The following is a 20,227-nucleotide window of genomic DNA, read 5'->3' as shown; positions in this document are numbered from 1 at the left end:
TTGACGCAAAATGGATGACAGGAAGGTATTTGGTAGTTTCAGAATATTTTTTTTCTTCTATTACAAGCATCAGTGACTGTAATGTTTGCAACAATGCCACTATGTTTCAGACAAAAACTTGCTGAAAAGATTATGTTTTATTATAGTTTTTGTGTTACATGGTTAGTGATGTGATACACTTTAAAAGTCCAGACTGAGACACCCTAAATTCTTCCCGCATGCACTGTATCTCCTAGTAGATGGTTCCTGAGGCTCCTACCCAATAGGGAATATTTGTCCAAGGAACAGGGAAGGATGTTTAAGCTTGGATCTGATGAAGAATAGGTTTGGGCTCTTCTCTCCCAACTGTAGACCTAATGATGTGACCTACATCTTGCCTAATTTAAATGTCTGCCTCCAGATGAGATGAGATGAGATGAGATGCACACCAGAAATGTCTATTGCTGTCTCCATTGTGGAAGAAAGGAGGGTAGCCATCGACCTCTCAGCTGTTCTGCTCTGTAGACATCTGCTGTTGGCTAGATGAATCGTCTCCTAAGGGGATTGAATGATGGCCTGAAAACATTTAGTAAATAACTATGTATGCTCATGGTATTGAAATTAAGTCTGTAAGGGAATGTCCTAGAAGGCTTCATAACAGAGATTAAAGCATCTGAATATCAAAGTGTATGGGAAGAACAAAGACTACTGTTAGATTTTAAATGCTTTTATGGTTTGAATATATAATTTGCAAATATTAGTGGGTTTATTTTGGTTTATTTTTTTTTAATCAAGTCCATCCCAAAAAGCTTATCTAAAAGCTCTGCAGGTAGCTTGGAACAGACAGGGGCTCTCTGTTCATGACCATTTGCTTACTTTACTGCTATGTAATTCATTGATATGAACCTCTCTGCCTACTAACAATGATGGTTGTGTCTATACTGTGTCCAAATTGTGGGATCCAGTACTCTTTCCCAGTTCCTGGGTCTGGCTACTTCTCAGCTCCCCAGTGGTGGAAGACCCACATGTTCCCTCCTCTCAGCAGACCCTGACATCTCCATTTCTATACAGAGAAAGCCCAAGTAGCAGAGCACCACAGGATGCTCCAGTGAGCCCCTCAGTTGGACCATCAGAGGGGCGTAATTGTGGGTCAGGTGGATTTTGTAGCATGTTCCTGCCCTACATTACAAACTGAGCCATGGTGATATAGTTCACCTCAGGCGTAGATCAACATGCAGGCTGTTACAAGTTTAATGCTTGGCTTTGCTCCCAGAGTCCATTGTTTGAAGGTTTACAGAACAAATGAGCAAAAATTTTGTTATCATATGGGACAATGATAAAGTTTCTTCCTGCTTTACTTTCTTCACCTTCCCATTTCTTGTCCTTCTTCTGAACTGGTCCATATTGTGTCTTCCTCCTCTGCCTCCAGTTCTTCCCACAGTGCACAAGAGTCACATACCTGCCAGCTGCTCACCCTGTCCTTTCCCTTCCTTGGTAGGGTGAGCTGCCACACATGTTTGCAGCACCAGACCAGGGGTTCCCAGCTTGGACGCCTGAGAAGTCAGTAGGAAATGGCAGCTGGAGAGAGTCTGCAGCCTGAAAAGAGTCAGGTGAATGAGGGCTGGGGAAAAGAGAGCGATGCCCTGGTGTGGAGTTGTTACACTCAGGGACCTACTCAGGAGCAGCAGCCAGAGAAACCACAGTTACCCTCTGCCCAGCCATCATCAAGCAGTAATTATCAATAGGTGTTATGGCTAATGCTAAAAAAAGACCCAAAGTTGGGTAATTGTAGGAACTTTCTCCATTCAGACCGTGAGTCTCTTGCTGGGGAGCAAGAAAGCCAGGATAAAGGCAACACATCTAAGTTGAATGATCTCTTCTAGGCAGTTTTCACTGGGCAGAATGGAATCACCATGCAAGAAAGTCAGAGGTGGGATGCGAATCCCATAGTACAAGGGTGGAGCTGTCAGAGGTGTATGAAGATGACGGCCCCCACAGTGACATTCTGAGTGCAGCAGAGAGTTGCTGGGAAGCAGAGGAGCAGGGGACAGGCAGAAAATATGTGATATGGTCAGAGTATGGAGGATAAATTTCAGTGTGCTGACAGCATATGGATTAACAGATCAGCAGGATCTAGTAATCTAGATGCAAATCTACAGATCTGCATTGATAGAGCTGAGACCAAATACCATCACTAAGAGAGCTGCACGGCTGAATGGGAATTTAAGAGGTGACACAGCAGTGGAGAGAACTGACAGAGCAGCACACACAGGTGAGATTAGCCCGGGAGAGATCATTTAGCTTAGTTCCTGTGCCGTTGCTATGTTCCCTCTACATCCAGGAAGAAATCATGAGGGATGAAGCCAAAACAAGAGCAATGACCCTAATTTGCTGTAAATCCTTTCCTGTTGGCCCAGCTTTCACTTCCTCATGACAGTGGCATAACGGAAGGTCATCTCCTGAGAGCATTCCCTCTATCAGCTTTTCAGAAGGTGAAGAGCAACTATGTTTGCTGTGGAGGAGTATGAAATCTGGCTGATACCATTTGTCGAGGAAAATCGTTGAGGGTAGATTTGTGCTTTAGTAGAGCTGAAAATACGTAGCATGAGATGCTGTCCAGATGTGAAGAATGCCTTTTTATTTATTCTTGATCCAGAAAAAGTATGAATGTTAGTAAATATTGTCTCCTTCCGAAGAGATTTATGGCACAAGCTTAATGTAGGCTTCTCAGGAAGGTATGAGAGGAGAATATAAAATGAAACATGGGTGTTTATAATTGAAGAACATTCTCCCCAGGGGATCATATCACATTTTTTTTAAATGAAAATTCAGTCAACTAGATATTTAGTTAGCCCAAGGAAATGTTTTCAGTTATCAATTAAAGGGAGTATGTGTGTTCTGTTGCTTGAAGATGCCATATCTTTAAATGAATCAGGATGCTGGATAATTATCACTTTACTCTTTATTAAATTGCTGGTTTTCCTCCAGCAGTGGCTGCAGCAGCTGTTCAGCCACATTCATTAACTTGTAGAGTAAAATATTTTATTTTAACCACACATACTAGGACTAAGGTTATTTTTTTCAAAGTTAGTTTTTCAGCTGATATTTGAATACTAGAATCAGTAGGTATTTCACCCATTTGCTGTTTTAATATGATTTCTCATAAAGACAATTTTCTAAATACGATTTATGTTTGGGATGGACTTAACTATAAAGTTGCTTTCGGTGCTGTTTTAAAGATCTGCATTTTTGAGAGTTTACATTAAAAATACAAAATGGCTTGCTCGCTGATTAAAGCAAGTACATTAGAAAAAGCATTTATATGTGAAAAATGCTTTTTCTTGTATGTTAATAGGGCAGAGCTCAAAAAAATATTTCATTTATTGAACATTCACTCAATATTTAAGCTAAAGCACAGTTCTACTTTAGATGAAAAGACATTTAAATGCACTGGTCAAGGTGGGATTTTATTGATTTTTGTAATTGCAGACTGCATCAAAACTTGGTGGTCCTGGAACACACAGGAATAATGCTGCAGAAGCATGAGAAGCTCTGCCCCCTGCTTCCCCCCCAGAAAAAAAAAAAACATTTAGCTATAGTATTTGCCAGCATCTCTATGTGATAATTGCTAAGACAAATATGTAAGCAGGGATTTTCCAGTGGCTGGGTCAGGACTGTAGATCTGATCACTGTATTCCATATTTGCATACTCAATCTTGGCCATCTTTTCTTTCAGACCATCGGATCTGATCCGATGGGTCTCATAGGATCTGTAAGTTTTGTTTCTGAGAACACTGCTGAACTCATTCAAGTCTGTAGAATGAGGACAAGATACTAAATTGAGTGCCTACACACCCTAGATGATGAAGTTGAAGGACGATAGGTAAAGAATAAGGATCTAAGGAAACTCTCCAATGATGAGTACACAATAGTGTACATTATGAGCTGAGTTAGCATTAAAGGCATTTCTGCTTTATTCCTCAAGTATAACACTGTTTTACTTCAAGAATTAAAGGCTTTAGAGAAAAATACAAGGCTACAAATTTTTAATTAATGGCCATTGCTGGAAAGAAGCAATCACAGAAGAGAATAGCTGAGGTGGGAAGCAACCTTAAGATTGTCTAGTCCAAGCCCTCTGCTCAAGGCAGGATCCTCTAGAGCCACATGCTCAGGCCATGTCCCGTTGGGCTTTGAATATCTCCAAAGATACAGACTCCATAACCACTTCAACCTGTTCCAGTGTTTGACCACCATCACAGTAAAAAAAAGTCTCTTATGTTTAAATGAAATTTCCTGTATGTCAAGTCCATGCCCATAGCCTCTTGACGTGTCGCTCGGCAGCGCTTAGAAGAGCGTGGCTTCATCTTCTCTACTTCCCCCCACCAGGTGTTTACACACATGTGCATGATCCACCTGAGCATTCTCTTTTCCTGGTTGAACAGCTGCAGCTCTCTCAGCCTCTCCTCATATGACAGAAGCTCCAGTCCCTTAATCATCTTCGTGGCCCTTTGCTGGACTTACTCCAGTAAGTCCATGTCTCTCTTATACTGAGGAGCCCAGCACTGGACACAGCACCCCTGATGTGTTTCACCGGTGCTGAGCAGAGGGGAAGGATCACCTCCCTCAACCTGCTGGAAAGGCTTTGCCCTACTGCAGCCCAGGAGGCTGTTGGCCACCTTTGTGGCAAGGGCACGTTGCTGGATCATGGTCAGCTTGATGTCTACCAGGACCCCCAGGGCCTTCTGCAAAGCTGCTTTCCAGATGTTTGGCCGAGGCATGTACTGGTGCCTGGGGTTATTCCTCCCCAGGGGCAGGACTTTGTGATTCTCTTTGCTGAAGTTCATGAGAACAACAACACTGGAACAATGGGAGACTCACTGGAGCTCAAGTTTGTTTCCTAAGGAGACGTGGACTGAGTACCTTGAATGTTAAGTAAAATTAAAGGATCCACTGGTTTCCCGTGGTGTAGTTAAACCCTGTCGTTCTCTAGACTGGCAGACCAGGAACTAGTTTGCTGAACTGCTAAAATTAGGCTCCCAAAATCAGATGGGAGTTTCAGATTAAGAAGCTTAAGCCTGGAAGTGCTGGAAGTCTTCCCGTTCCATGAGGTGGAATTTGGAGGTGACCCACACTTGTTATTGTTAGGTCATTTCTAGATGCAAAAATAATGAGGTTGAAATCCTAATTTTTATCTCCTTTTTTTTGCAAGCTTTTTCTTTCAAAAGGCTTAAAGAGCAGTTTTTGTCTGGTACGTGTTCATACCCAGATAGGCCCAAATGTAGTGCAGCTTTTCCAAAAACTACGATCTGAACGATTCAGCTTTCCTGGCAGTCACAGCCAGCGCTCGAAGGCAGTCTGACATGTTCAGTCCAAGCGAAGGTGGTGTGCATACAATGAAAGACCTCTCATTGTTCTTAACCTTAGCTGTGAAGTAGTATCAAGCAAGCGCAGGCAAGTTTTTCTTTGTGTGTTTTCAGCTTAACTGAAGTTTGAAAATGGATGAACTGAATTGCAACGTAGAGGAGAAGACCAAAAAAAAAAAGGCAAAAGGAGTCAAAAGGGTTATGAGTAAGCATGTGCTCAAGATTCAGGATCATTATTCTAAAGATATTAAGATACATAGACATTGTATACTACTAAGATTTTAATATTTATGTTAGATAATAGTAGGGCCAGATGTTTTTCTAAGAGTATTTGCTCTCAAGAAAACTGTTTAGCAGGGCTAAAAGAGGTCCCATTTGTAGACTGCCCAAATGCACTGAGTAATTTGTCATCTGAAAGTGTAACGAAGGAATGCCTGTTCCTTAAGGGAGCTCTTATGATAAAATGGCTCAAAATCACTCAACCGTCTCAGTAGGCCTTCATCTTAGTTCAAAGTTAGCCCAGGGTGATGAAGGATTTACTTTTGCCTGTCCCAAGTAATTTCAGGTAAAATCAGATTTCTTTCTTATGTTGCCTTCTGTTTACAAACCCCTCAAAATTACACACCAAGTCCATTGCAGTGTTGACGTGCCAGTTGTGTTTTCTGGTGGGTGTCCTTTAAACAAAATCTATAATGAATCTTTCTGTATGGAGACTACTGTAAATTCAAAAATACGTGCACTGTTGACTCTCCTAGGACCAGGGTTTCTGTATCTTGTTTTGAAGTGTAACACAAAGCGTAAAGAATCAAGATTTCTTGGCATGATAATGTATATTTAAAAAAATGTTGACTGGAGTCAGGACTTGTTTTTAACTGTTTGGAAGGGGCTCGGGGAAGGAGACGGGGAGCATACGGGGGCTGGCTATCTTTCCCAGACAGTTGACTGACGCTGTGAAAATCCAAGTTCACGCGGAGGAGGCACGACTTCACAGCTCTGCTTTTCACATGTTGCTGTCAGCAACTCTTTCAGAAAGAATCAGCACAGAAATAGGCAGGTTTGGTGCTCACCAGCAATCCCACCCTAACACCATCTGGTGAAAACGAGAAGCCCTGGGAGCAGTTTGTGCAAGTGGGTTCTTCAAACAGGTTATGATCCCACCTGCAGTGCCTGTAAAATGCTGCCCAGTGTCATTTTTTTTCAAAAGAGAACAAGGAAAGGGAAAATACCTTGATACTATAAAACGTATGTTCTTGTGCAAATATGCAACCTGATATTTGGATCAAGCTCTTCTTATCCTGTGAGTTTTTTATTAAATGAGCTATACAATCCCTGTAAAAAAAAAGCAACTGTATATTCTTTTCAAGTTTTGGAATTGTGTAGCTTTTAGCATACATTTTGTTTAACTTCATTTTCGTTTGCTGAAAAGCAAAGGTTAGTTTAGATTTATCTTAGGTTGAGATCAATATGATTCAGACATCGCTGGACCTTTCTGGACAGACCTGGCACAGGCTGCAGAGAACTGAATGGCTCTGAACTTCTGTATCGAATGCTTTTTGGTCATTTATTTTCTCTAGAATTGCAGTTTGTAGAATAAGTGACTGAATTATAATTTTTTTGCACGTAAAATAATGAAAACCAACTGGTGCACTGCAGGGAACAGAGGGCCTTTGCATCATCATAAAATAGGCTTTAGCAAAGAATTTTTAATAATTAGATTTTTCATATTTTCTAAAATTTCAACATTTTGTTTTCTTAATTCAATTTACTTACCAGAACAAACACTAGGAAATATATATTGAAATCCTTTTGTTTCTTCTCTGACATGGGAAGTTCATCTTTGGACAGTAGTTCTGTTTTTATTTTTCTGCTTTCAAATTCACTGCTAGCAATTTAATCCAAGCTTAGCTGTAAATGAACATATGACTCATTCTCTAGATGAGAGTTTGAAGGGGAGTCTTTACATATCTTGCTTGTTATTGTTTTAGTTCCTTTTAAATATTTTAAGATTTGCCTTCAATATTAAAATAGTCTATAAGAGAAACATAGTGCTGTTCCAGAACTGGCCAGTTGTCAGTATTGACTACAAAAGTCATTTCTGTTGAGAGAAGTGTCTGCTGATCTTCAAAAAGTATTGACATTTTCAGTACATTTGGGGTTGCATAATTGTGGGAATGGCTTTTTCTGTTCTCACATTGCCAATCTTTTGTACAAGTTGTCAGTCTATGGGAGGAAATTTGAAAAAGTTCAAGAACAGCAGTAGGCTGAAAAACAGTAGAAAAAGCTGTGGAGGGCAAATACAAATAGAGGAGAGTTTGGATTTTTTTAGATCTAAATACCCAGTATTGCTGTGATACTTCTCTGAATCGCTTATTTTCATTTAATACAGTGAATGAAAAATTAAGCTAAGTGCTTTTAAAAGTAACCTCACTACTCTCCACATATTTTAAGCTCTCTCATCAGAACAGCAGTTTAAATATTGTTAAGTTTACTGACTTAATCATAAAATGTTGCAATACAGTAGCAAACGCAATCAAGAACCAGGAACTACATCTGAGTCCGTGGAGGAGCATGAGATATCAGATGCATTACTTCCTCCAAGAGAAATTGTCTACCTAAAAATATTTCTACATGTACTGGATTAAAGCAGGAGAATTCAAAAATAAGTTGTGATTGCTGCAATCTCTGTAGAAAAGTTTACAAAATACCCATGCCGTATTGCAGTTCTCTGCAGAATAGCAATATTCTGTCTTTTCTCTCATAAAAAATGATTTTCCAGATTTTATTACAACTCATGCCTTGCTTAAAAGCCTATCTGCATGACTTGCTGGCAAAGGTAGCATTTCAACCCTCAAAATCTTAAAACTGTGGCCAATCGTATGGTTTATCATGACTGTGACAGTATTTGGTATTTCTCTATGAGCTACTGCTTCTGAAATCATGTGAAATTATGAGTTTTCAGCTTTCATTAAGCAATGAAAAAGAAGTTTCTGGCCCTTCATGGTCTGGAGAGAACAGCTTGGAAATGTGACTCTAACAACTGAAAAATCAGAAAGTAAATCAATCTCTCATATTGATTTTTCATCCAGCCTTATGGTTTTGTGGAGGGGAGTGTGACTCTCATCTTCTGCCGAGACTGACACTATTGTCAATATTCTGTGATCTCTGGCAGTATATTTTATCGTCCAGATCAGAGTCTCTAATTTTATACAAAAATAAAACTATTGATAGGCAAAGTGAGAACAGAGAGATGGAAAAGAAGACTGCTTTGAAAAGTATCTCTGTGCGTGTGCAGGAGCATCTATTTTTAAATATGCCCAGAAAGTTCCTTTTCTGCAGGATTATTTATCTGTATCTATGTAATTGTGTGCATACATATAGGTGCATATATATATATGTATATGTGTGCGTATTGGTGCACACCTATAAGTGGTCTTGCAGAAGAAGAAGCAAACCTGCATGATCCTGCATAAGGCTGGATCAGGTTTATCTGGAGAGCTTTGATAGCTCCGACATGGTTAGGATCCCTGTGCTTTTGATATTCAGTGCTCGGTTCCACGTGATACATCCAAACTCATCTCCTCCAGCCAGGAGAGAAAAGTACAGGGCAAAGTTTTGCTGTAATTATAGATGTAATAAACCACTTTTATATTTCTTCAGAAGCAGTTAACTGAGAACACCCATAAGCTTAGATCCAGCAATCTACTATTTTAAGATTGCCCAGAGCAAGTTAATTTTAGTTTTAGTGCTTTGTAATTTAACTAGAGGACTGCACCTAAAATTTTAAGATTGAGTTTTGCAGACCTTAAGAAGATTTGCTTCTTTGAGCTTATTATTATTTATAGTTGAAGTGTGTTTAATAATTTGCTGTCTTATGTGCACAAAGCTACCACTACAATCCCGGTTTAGCTAATGGTACTTGACGGCATTTTTGTTTTTCTCCTGGGGTGTTTTAGAGACGCTGTGCTGTGATCTTACCCTGATCTTAATGAGATCCAGCCGGGAGTTGAAAGAGTACCCCTCCTCTCCATACACGCACACACGCTCCAGAAACGTCAATGTGGTCCTTTTATTGTGCAAAGCAGGAATTTAGAAAGTGGCTGCAGCCTCTGGGAGCGGGAGTTCCTGTGAGGGGTTGATGAGAGGTAACTAAGACAGGAGAGACTGTGGTCAACAGGCTTCCAGGCGTCGTACAGGACCCACACCTCCAGAGAATGGATGTTTCTGAGAGGGCTACAAACCAACACAGGCTGAAAAACTCCTGGTATTCTGGAGTTTCCAGCTAAATCCGAAGAGAAACATCAGTCCACAGCCACTAATCTGGTAGTGTGGTCCAAACACTCCCACTAGTAACAGCCCTGCCTTTAGTCCTGTTTTGAGAAGACTTGGTCTCTCTTGAGAAGACCTGGCTCCTACAAGAGGAGTCCCATCTGGGGAAGCAAACAGCTCTGAGACATCCATAGCTGTCTCACCCCATCCAAAAGATGTGTAAGTTACCTAAAAAGTAGTCACTGAGTTCGATGTAGTTGAGCATCTGAAGAGTGCAGAGGAAGAGGCAGGGGAAGGATTAACCGTTGTGGTTTTTTTGCTGTAAATGGCACAGAAATGTGAGTGACTTCTGAGCAGGACGTTCATTTGACTGCCCTTGGTTTGGCATGGAAACCCGACAGGCTTTCCCGCAGCCATCCTCCAGCTGTGAGTATGCCATGCCGTTAAATTTAACGCTCCTGCTTGGAAACCTGTTTATCTGAAAGTGTATTTTGAGACAAAAAGATCATGCTGGATGAGCTGTAACACTTGAAGGGCATGGTACGGACTTGCTTTGTCTGCCTCCGGGTGCCCTTCAGACAGGCTGCATCCCAGAGGAAACTCTCTGCTTAAGTTTCCGAAGATCCAGAGAGGCAGAAGTAAATGGGAGGAAAAAATGAGCAGGGTGATGGCCTGACTGTCTTTGCTTGTGTCTTACCATATAAAGTAGAGAAAAGTTTATGCCATTTAAAAAAAAAAAATTAAAAAAGGAACAAGGAAAAAGTCAAAGGAAACATGTTTAAACAGCTAAAGGTGAGTCAGCATACAGGAAGCTAATGCACATGACTGGTGAGATTATCAGTAAATCTTTTTTCCCACTTTTCCTCTCCCTCTTTTCCTCTAAATTACAGTTTAATGACTCTGCTTTTGAAAAAAAACACCCTGTGAATTAAGCATAAAGCTTGTTGCTTTCCTGGAGCCTGAAATCTCTCTGTCCTGCAGAGAGGTCGGCTCTCTTCCCCTGCAGCCACCGAGGCACAGAGCCACACGCCCGTGGACTGCAGGGGATAAATTTTTAAGCCCCAAACATGTTTTAAAGCTCTCCTGCTAATTACTAGGTTCAGGAGGGAAAAACTTTGATTTCACAGTGAGTGTCTTCAAGGTCATTTTTTTAGCCATGCACAGAAAGGATTTTCAGTACTTTTGGTCATGAGTGTTTAAGTGAGGTGATACTGTAGGGCCTGGATTCATGGCATCTGCTGAGGCACCAAACACCAAGGATAACCACAACTCTAATTAGAAGCACCATCATTAATTTAGAGATCTAAAGTAATTAAGGGTAATTAATAATCACCATTAATTAAGGTATAAATTAGGTGGGGTGAATGCAGTTGTAAGGTCAGACTCTGGTTGATCTGATTTCTGTATGTAACGGAGGAAAGAGGTCTCAAGAAGTTCTCCAGCTCCCTTCCAAAGCTCTCCTGTAACGTAGCTAGCGATGCCAAAACCCCTCGCATCCCTAATTCACGGTGTCACTCTGGCATCTTTCACAAAAGCTCATCTTTTACTGGGGAGGTGAGGAGCTGGGTTTTGAGGGTTTTTTTTTCACTTCTTCAGAGTTGCAATATACTTGATAGAACGGATGGAAGCACATGCACTGGCAAGCCTGCTGCACTAATCCTCATGGGATGCCCAACTGCCTTGTTTCCTGAGTACATGGTGTTCATCAGCATAGGTTGGCTGTGATGCAACTCCAGCCAACACCCTGAGTGTTTCATAGTCTTGACATAACTTGATTCCAGGAATGACTAGAGCCAAATCTGCTTTAACTTTTCTCCTTCTTCATTTGCACTTATTTACCTCGATTTCCTGCCCACAATAGAAGACTGTAAAGTCTAACCACAGCTCAGGAGAGGAAGGTGTGGCTTCTTCCTTTGTCCCTCCAGAGAGACCTGAAATAGGAACAGGGAGAAGGAAAATTTCTCTTCCTTTAAAGAAGATGCATCAATTCAGAGCAGTAGGTACTCAATAATGTTCATCAGCCTGTTTAAGCAAAGCTCCTACTGACTTTGAGTTCAGGTTCAGAACCTTGTTCGTGGACACAGATGGAGATTTGCAGGGGAGGAATCCTAATACCCACATTTTTAAGCCCTTAATAGGCACGTAAATAAGTGGCTCAACTTTCAAAGTAACAACCTGGAGAAGAGAAGGCTCTGGGGAGACTTTATAGCAGCTTTCCAGTACCTAAAGGGGGCTTATAGGAAAGATGGGGAGAAACTCTTCAGCAGGGCCTGTTGTGAAAGCATGAGGGGTAATGGTTTTAAAATAGAGGGAGGCAGATTCAGACTGGACATTAGGAAAAATGGTGGTGGAGGGTGGTGGAACACTGGAACAGGTTGCCCAGAGAGGTGGTGTTTCCCCATCCCTGGAAACATTCAAGGCCAGGTTGGATGGGGCTCTGAGCAACCTGATTGAGTTGGAGATGTCCCTGCTCCTTGCAGGGGGGTTGGACCTTTAAAGGTCTATTCCAGCCCAAACCATTCTATGATTCTGTAACACTCAGCTCCATCCACTGAAGTTTCAATACTGATATTTGAAATGGCAGGGAGCTGCTGCAGGTTCAGCATTGTTTAAAAAAAAAACAAGAACCACCAGCACAGCCCTTCTCTGAAACCCTGTTTTGCATTGGCAAGGCACAAAATGCTGATTTCTTCTCACCTCCAAGCAAAGGGTAATAGCAGATGTTATGTTACTCTAATCTCACTGATGACTATTTTTACAAAACAGTCTACAGTACATTTACTAGTACATGATGAAGGGGCATAAATAATTTAAACAACAGTTGTCAAAATAAATGAGCAAAGTGCATTTTGTGATAAATTACACTTGCTTTTTTAATGTGCATCTCACTTAGTTGCAAAATTCAGTAATTTGCAGTGGATCTCCCAATCATTAAAGTGAATTAGCAAGCCTCTACTCTCTTAGCCATAATTTTAATCTTAACTAGAAAGGAATTATTTAGTATTATTTTGGCCAGGGTTCCTCCTTAATATTCTTTTACAGCCGCAGTCTTACAGTGTAATGTAAATTATGTATGTGTCCTGGTGACTTGGATTTTAGAGCTGAAAGCTGTTTATGAACAGTAAAGAATTTCAGCTACTGTAAACACATAATTGTTTTAAATAGAGTTTAACAACAATTCATATCACTGGCTGCTTCAGTCCTTCCATTGGCATGCAAGTGCCAACTGAATTTACGGTTGCTTAAGGGGTGCATAATGGGAAGTTATTTTTTAGAGGTCTAATACCAACATTAATGTATACACAGAGCATACATCTGCTTAATTTGTCTGCTTGCTTGTGTTTAGGTTTTAATTTACATGATGGAACTCCCTTGTACTGGGTCTTGTTTTTTAATATGTATACATCTGTGCTTGTTCTCCTTTATAGTTACCCAAGACTACTTTTCTCACTTCCTTTCTCCTGAATCTAAAGGAGGCTGCCACAGTTGAGCATCTCTGCAAGTCAGAACTTAAGTCATTTTTCCCTGCCAGTCTGTGGGTGCCTATGATGATTTTTTGTTTTGTTTTGAGCTGGGATTATTTAAAGAGAAAAAAAAACATGGCAGAAAACCCACAAAAATTGGCAGCAGGCTTCAGGTGCACTGGTAATAACTAAAGTATTTTTTTAAAGCATTTGGCTTGCATGGGCTAGTTATGGAGATGACAGTATGATTTTAAATAAATCATCCCTGGTTAAGGATCACTGTGTGTCCATTTTGGTCTTGCCTTGAAATCAAAGAGCATATTTCCCGTAAGTATCACTCAGAATAAGGAGAGACGAAACAGAAACACTTAAATGCAGACTTTTAGAGGTAAGTCTGGCATGCATTGTGACACACAAAGGATGAACTGTAGTGAAAAATATTTTTGTTTGGAGCTGCTGACAGTGTGGGTGTATGCAGTAATCAGTGCCAATACAGAGAGACAAGACAAAAATATTATATAGAATCATAGAATGGTTTGAGTTGAGTTAGAAGAGACCTTAAAGAGCATTTAGTTCCAGCTCCTCTGCTGTGGGCAGGCACACTTTCCACTAGACCAGGTTGCTCAAAGCCCCACTTAACCTGGCCCTGAACACTTCCAGGGATGGGGCATCCACACCTTCTCTGGGCAACCTGTTCCAGTGCCTCACCAGCCTCACAGTAAACAATTTCTTCCTTATGTCTGATCTAAACCTACCCTCTTCCAGTTTAAAGCTATTACCCCTTATTCCATCACTACATGCCCTCGTCAAAAGTTTCTCCACATTTTTTTTGTAGACCCCCTTTAGGTTCTGGAAGGCCACTATAAGGTCTCCTCGGAGCCTCCTCTTCTCCAGGCTGAGCAACCCCAACTTTCTCAGCCTGCCCTCATAGGAGAGGTGCTCCAGCCCTCTGATCATCTTCACAGCCCTGCTCTGCACCCAATCCAACAGATCTACGTTCTTATGTTGGGGGCTCCAGAGCTGGACGCAGTACTCCAGGTGGGGTCTTACCAGCGCAGAGCAGAGGGGGAGAATCACTTCCCTCAACCTGCTGGCCACAGTCCTCTTGATGCAGCTCAGGATGCAGTTGGCTTTCTGGTTGCAAGGGCACATTGCCGGCTGCTGTTGAGCTTCTCATCCACCAGCACTCCCAAGTCCTTCTCCTCAGGGCTGCTCTCAATCCCTTCTCTGCTCAGCCTGTATTTGTGCTTGGGATTGCCACAACCCATGTGCAGGATCTTGCACTTGGCCTTGTTGAACTTCATGAGGTTTGCATGGGCCCACCTCTCCAGTCTGTCAAGGTCCCACTGAATGGCATCCCTTCCCTCCAGCATGTCAACCACACCACACAGTTTGAAGTCGTCGGCAAACTTGCTGAAGGTGCACTCAGTCCCACTGTCCATGTCACCAACAAAGCTGTTAAACACGACCGGTCTCAATACTGACCCCTGAGGAACACCACTTGTCATTGGTGGACATTGAGCCATTGACCACCACTCTTTGATTGTGGCCATCCAGCCAATTCCTTATCCACCAAGTGGTCCATCCATGAGATCCAGGTCACTCCAGTTTAGAAACAAGGGTGTCGTGCAAGATGGTGTGAAATGCTTTGCACAAGTCCAGGTAGATGACATCAGTTGGTCATGACTTGTCCACCAATGCGGTAACCTCATCATAGAAGCCCACCAAATTGATCAGGCACAATTTGCCCTTAGTGAAGCCGTGTTGGCTGTCACCAATCACTTCCTTATATTCCATCTGCCTTAGCATTGTTTCCAGGAGGATCTGCTCCATGATCTTGCCAGGCACAGATGGGAGACTGACTGGCCTGTAGTTCCCTGGGTCTTCCTTGTTCCCCTTTTTAAAAATGGGGGTTATGTTTCCCCTTTTCCAGTTGACAGGAACCTGACCAGTCTGCCACGATTTCTCAAATATGATGGACAGTGGCTTGGCAACTTCATCCGCCAGTTCCCTCAGGGCCCACAGATGCATCTCATCAGGTCCCATGGGCTTGTGCACCTTCAGGTTCCTTAGATGGTCTCGAATCTGCTCTTCTGCTACAGTGGGCAGTTCTTAATTCTCCCAGTCCCTGCCTTTGCCTTCTGTGACTTGGGTGATGTGGCTAGAGCACTTTCTGGTGAAGACTGAGGCAAAAAAGTCGAGTACTTCAGCCTTCTCCATGTCCTGGGTAACTACGTCTTTCATTTCCTTCTGGAGAGGACTCACGTTTTCCCTGGTCTTCCTTTTATCCCTGATGCACCTATAGAAGGTTTTCTTGTTGCCCTTGACATCGCTGGTTGGATTTAATTCTGTCAGGGCTTTTAGCCTTACCTGATCCCTGGATGCAGGGACCAGAGAAGTGAGCACCAGCCAAGCTGCTGTCAGAAACCTCCACAGAAATGGCCCAGGGAGACTGTATTTCACCTTGCTAGTGGTTGCCATGGTCTTCAAAAGGCAAAGTTTCCAAACTAATTATGTCTCTCACAGTCAAATCCTATAAAACATTTTTAGAGTATATTATTACTCATCAGTGTATAAAAATGGCACCGCCTTGCTAAAAAAATCTGTTCTCTGTGTGTATTCAGATACATGCATGCAGCCTTGCTTAACTAAAATACTTTTGTTGCTTTTTTTTTTCCCTTAGCTCTGTAGATGCAGCTGAGCTCGCAGTTCATTTTCTCACATGTTACCTGAGGTTACCAGTTGGGCAGCACAGGCAGTTGGACTAGATGAGCATTGTAGGTCCCTTCCAACTGAACTATTATATCAATGAAACCCTTGCTCTTCTGCATTACTAATCAGATTTTGAGGACTCACCTACTTTCAGGTACCTCCTAGGTTTCTCTGTGTTCCCACTGCAGCGGTAAGGATGTCCCAAGAGTGATCAGGTTTGGGGTTGGGAAGAGGAGGCAGATGACCGACTCTGCACTGACTGTGCAGACAGTCTGCAGACATAATACAGGTAACAGCAGTAGGTGTCTAAACATAGTTGGATGAATCTGGGCCACATTTTCATTTGCAAGACCTTTGCTGATACAGCAACCCAAAAATACCAAGTGTGGCAGGTGGACTTTGGGTTGAATGTGTTATATGGCGTAAGCAGCTAATGCTGTGTGATGAGGAAGGATATTTTAAGCAATTAGCTGCTGTCACCTTCAGTGGTACTTTTGCTAGACAACTCAGTATGGTTTCAGAACAGATCCAGATCCTTACCACAGGTTTTAAAGACCCTTTAGAGAAATCCAATTAAGTTGTGGCTGTCGGGAGCGTAGAGGGCTGTGTCTTAGCCTCGGCTTCGATGGAGAAGGTTATCAAGCTTTCCAAAAACCTCTTAGAAGCTGCCACAAGGTTTTGGAAGTACAATCTCAAACACAGGGCAAAACCATGGTCTCAGAACTGGTTTTCATGTTAGATCAGGTGAACTGGAGTTGTGTAAAGATATTAGCCACTCAATCATGAGCTGGTATCCTAGACATTTGTCCTGCAGGCAGCCTGCTGTCTGGGATTAGGGGTCATTTTCTTTAAATGTCATTGCAAATGATATTTCAGCATGGTGGTATGGATGAGTTGCTGGATCTGCAGGATGTAGGTATTTAGTCATAATCACTTGTGATTATTTTATATATAGTCACGATAGATTTTGTGATATATATCTATGTTTCTCATTACATTTTAGCTAGAGTTATCATAGACATATATCCTGTCTAGATTCTAAACACAGATCCTGTCTGTATTTTGCATTTATTGTGCAAAAAATGTTTTTAAAGTGTTGTGCATGCTTACGAGCACCTCGTGTTGTCACACCAGAGACGATGGCTGTCTGGTGATAGACGCGGTGAACTCCTTTGTTCATGGGCAAATGAGTACGCAATTGTGCGGTTGGTTTGTAAAGCACGCTGGGATGAACAGCACTCCGTAAAAGCAAGATAATTGCCATTCATTAAAATTTGTTTTAAAAGACCATGTACATACATAGACTTCCATTTCCGAATCTTCTACTTCAACTCCAAATCAGTATCATTAATGAAACTGAGTAATTTGCTGTTAGCTGAGAGTGTGTTTTTTGCGTATCTGAACTGAAATATCAGGACTGTAACTGCAGTGCGTGTTTTTCCCATGCAGTTCCTTTACAAATGGCATGTGCCCCATTGTCTGATCCCTACTTCTGTGATTACAAAATAGCCAGGTTACATACAAACAACTAAATTATATATTTGCATAAAATACTGCTGTGGCTCTGCGGAAGCCATTTTGGGCTGTTCAATGCTTACGGTTTCTTTCGTTGAAATGGGTTGTTATTTCACCAGCAGTACTGCAGAGTTGTTCCAGTCATTTGCTTGAAAACATTTTTTCGTTATTCTACTCTGATTGCTGCAAATGAAGTAAATAATATTTTGTAAAATAAGTAATAAAAGACAATAAAAGAAAGTCCTGCTAATGTAGTTCTTTCTGCCATTTAAACCTATGGGATTTTTGTAAACCGGATTTCAAAGTCCTTGGGCAGAAACTAGCCTTTACTTAAGTGTTTGAATAGCACAGTGGGACCCTGATTCATGGCTGGGCACTGACAAAGCAACACTACTAAAAATAGTTTGCCGAGTTGGGCCCTCCAGTAGCGAAAGGGAAGTCAGAGAACGCATAATTTTAAGAAATGCTCTGGCTTTTGCCAGTGGGTCTGCTGTCCCTATTGTTATTTAAAACCAGAATTAGCCGTGCCTGTTATCTACAGTGCAGTCTATCTGTTCGCAGGCTGCTGGCATCATTCTTTATTACCTTTCTAAATCAAGTTAAACACCGGTGTTCTTTGGGAGGGCACAGTCAGCATTTGGGAAGACACAAGATATGACTCCATGTTATGAATACTTCAGTTGCAGAGCTGGCTGAAGAGGCTTCTGCTGCTGCCCATGGCCATTCCTCCCCTCTCCCTGCTAGGACTGCTCTAGCTGTGATGGAGCTCTAAGGCCGATCTGGGAAACTAATTGGTTTAAAGCCTTGGTCTAGCTTTTCTCATGGGCTTATTTCACAGATCCATTGTCCTGTGCAGCAAGGTTGGCCCAGCAGCAGGGCAGTGAGGAGGGGAAGGGAAGATTGGAGGACCACCTCTGTCTCCACCATTGTGTGATTCATCACATGGAATCACGCTCCCAGTATTGTGTGCGTGCTGGAAGCAGAGCCATGGTCTTCAGCTCACGGGCAGAAAGGGAACCTCCTGCCATTGCACGAAGGTGCAACGAGAGAGCTAGCCTGGCAGAGAACAGAACGGCTCCCATTATGCATCCTGAAGGACACAGAATGTGCATGCTCCAGAAGCAGGTAGATATTCCCAAAGGGCCATGTGGAATTTGCACAGATAAGGAGATTCACCATCTCAGCATTGCATAAACCATGTACTTTAGCATAAGAAGCTAGAACAGAAGGAAAAACTTGCTTTCCGAGAGAGAAGGGCAGAACTATTGGATCACCTTTTTTATGTACCAAATTCAGAAGTCATACCTTCTTGCCAGAGATATCACAGGTTATTTACTGGTTAAATTCTTGAGATTTTGAATGAGAAGCAAAAAAGTGGGGTTTTTAAAAGCTTGCTTTTTTTTTTTCTTTCTACATAACGCTAGTAGTATCTTTAAGATGAAAATCCGGAAGGGGTGGATTTCCTCAACTTCTGACTGATGATCAGGGTGGATTTATAGCAGTGGATTTAGAAATGCTTACTGGAGTGGCCTGGCCTGTGTAATAGCTGTGCACAATATCCATGTGCAATAAAGAAACAGCTTTCAATTATATCAGAAAATGTAATTTCCTGAGCCATTAAAATGAGTTTCTGATCTGGCACCTGGGCCAATATGTTGAAGACAAAAATTCTTGTTGGCAGACTGTGCTCTGGTGATCACTGAGACGTCTCCAGGATGGTCATTAGGGCCGTAGATACAGTAATCTCATGGGAGCTTCTAACTAGAGAAAGTTGGAAAAAAAAGGGAGGCCTGAGCTGTAGCAGCATGTTGTAGTTACGCCCTAGTGAGGTGAGATCATTTCTCTTTGTAATCTCGGAACTGAAAGTAGAAGCTGAATGACAGTGCCATTAAGAAGTTGATACTTAACATATTTACAGCTCTCTCAGTTCCCACACCCTTTGGGACCAAACTCCAGAATCCTGAAACCTGAGACTCTTTCAGGAAAAACCGTCTGTTAGTGGGGTGAACTAAGTGGCAGTCCCTGAACATCTCACACTGCTTTTCAGTGTCAGCATCCATTTCTCCATGATGCACCCAGTCTGGTGCAGCCTAAGCGGAGATGAGCACCGAATACAAAATCCTTGAAGGGTGGGTTGGAGGTGACAGTGAACAGCCTAAAAATGGCTTAGCGACAAATGTTCTGCCTGTGATAGTGGCTGGGCTTGTAAAAGGAATCTGACAGCCTGGCTACCTGAGCGAGTTACCGTGAGGCAGCTGGAAGATGGAGTGTGAATGCTAATCGTGTGTTGCGTGCTCTCCTTCAGTGACCATGCACCGAGCTGCCTTGCGTTCACCGTGGGGTAAGGGCATACACATGGACAGCAGAGCACCTGTTCTGTAGTAAATCCAGATGCTGGTTACCTCGCAGTAATGCGTTCACGGAGGCATACTCTTGGTTATCCAAAATAGACAAATGCACGACGCAGACTGAAGATTTCAGACATATGGACATGCCAGAAGTTTCGAATCTCTTGTGGGTGAGGCTTTAGAAATGTCTTCAGGGGTTATCAGAACTTGTTGCAGCCCCAGATCTGCTTTTGAATGATGTGTCAGCACTTGTTTAGGATAAATATTAGAAGACTTGTAGGAATCATAAGACAAAATTTTCACAAGTAACTTGGAAATCAAAGTCTTGTTGACTTCTAATGAGACTTTGGAGTGCAAATCACTTGGGATTTTTTGAAAATCTTGTCCATCTTCTTTCTAGCCAAAATCTATTTCATGCTCCAGTGGCAGAAATTCTTCCTTCCTTCCTTCCTTCCTTGAAGCAAAAATTTAATTGGGATCCGGACTTTTCTGGCACTGGAAGAGAAATACCACATCCCATTAGATATTTTCCCCTGATTTTTGAAGCACAGAAGTTTGTCTGCACATGAATTGTGATAAA

General features: G+C 42.1%; 1 protein-coding gene across 5 annotated transcripts in view; it reads left to right on the top strand.

Moving 5' to 3' along the window:
• Positions 1 to 20,227, top strand: part of SAMD12 (sterile alpha motif domain containing 12) — a 178,359-nt gene that overhangs the window by 138,681 nt on the left and 19,451 nt on the right. The window contains exon 6 of one of the 5 annotated variants that reach the window (XM_086741196.1): positions 13,037 to 13,117. The exons of the other annotated variants lie outside the window; for them this stretch is intronic. Within the exon in view, the coding sequence (XP_086597322.1) occupies positions 13,037 to 13,098 (62 nt within the window). The 3' untranslated portion in view covers positions 13,099 to 13,117. Of the gene's footprint in view, positions 1 to 13,036; positions 13,118 to 20,227 lie in introns of those variants that run through there. 5 annotated transcript variants of the gene reach the window in all.

The sequence above is a fragment of the Chlamydotis macqueenii genome, chromosome 2 (assembly GCF_036417535.1).
Source record: "Chlamydotis macqueenii isolate bChlMac1 chromosome 2, bChlMac1.mat, whole genome shotgun sequence".
Classification (NCBI taxonomy): domain Eukaryota; kingdom Metazoa; phylum Chordata; class Aves; order Otidiformes; family Otididae; genus Chlamydotis; species Chlamydotis macqueenii.
The sequence above is the reverse complement of the archived record's forward strand: the minus strand, read 5'-3'. Positions and strand labels throughout refer to the sequence as shown.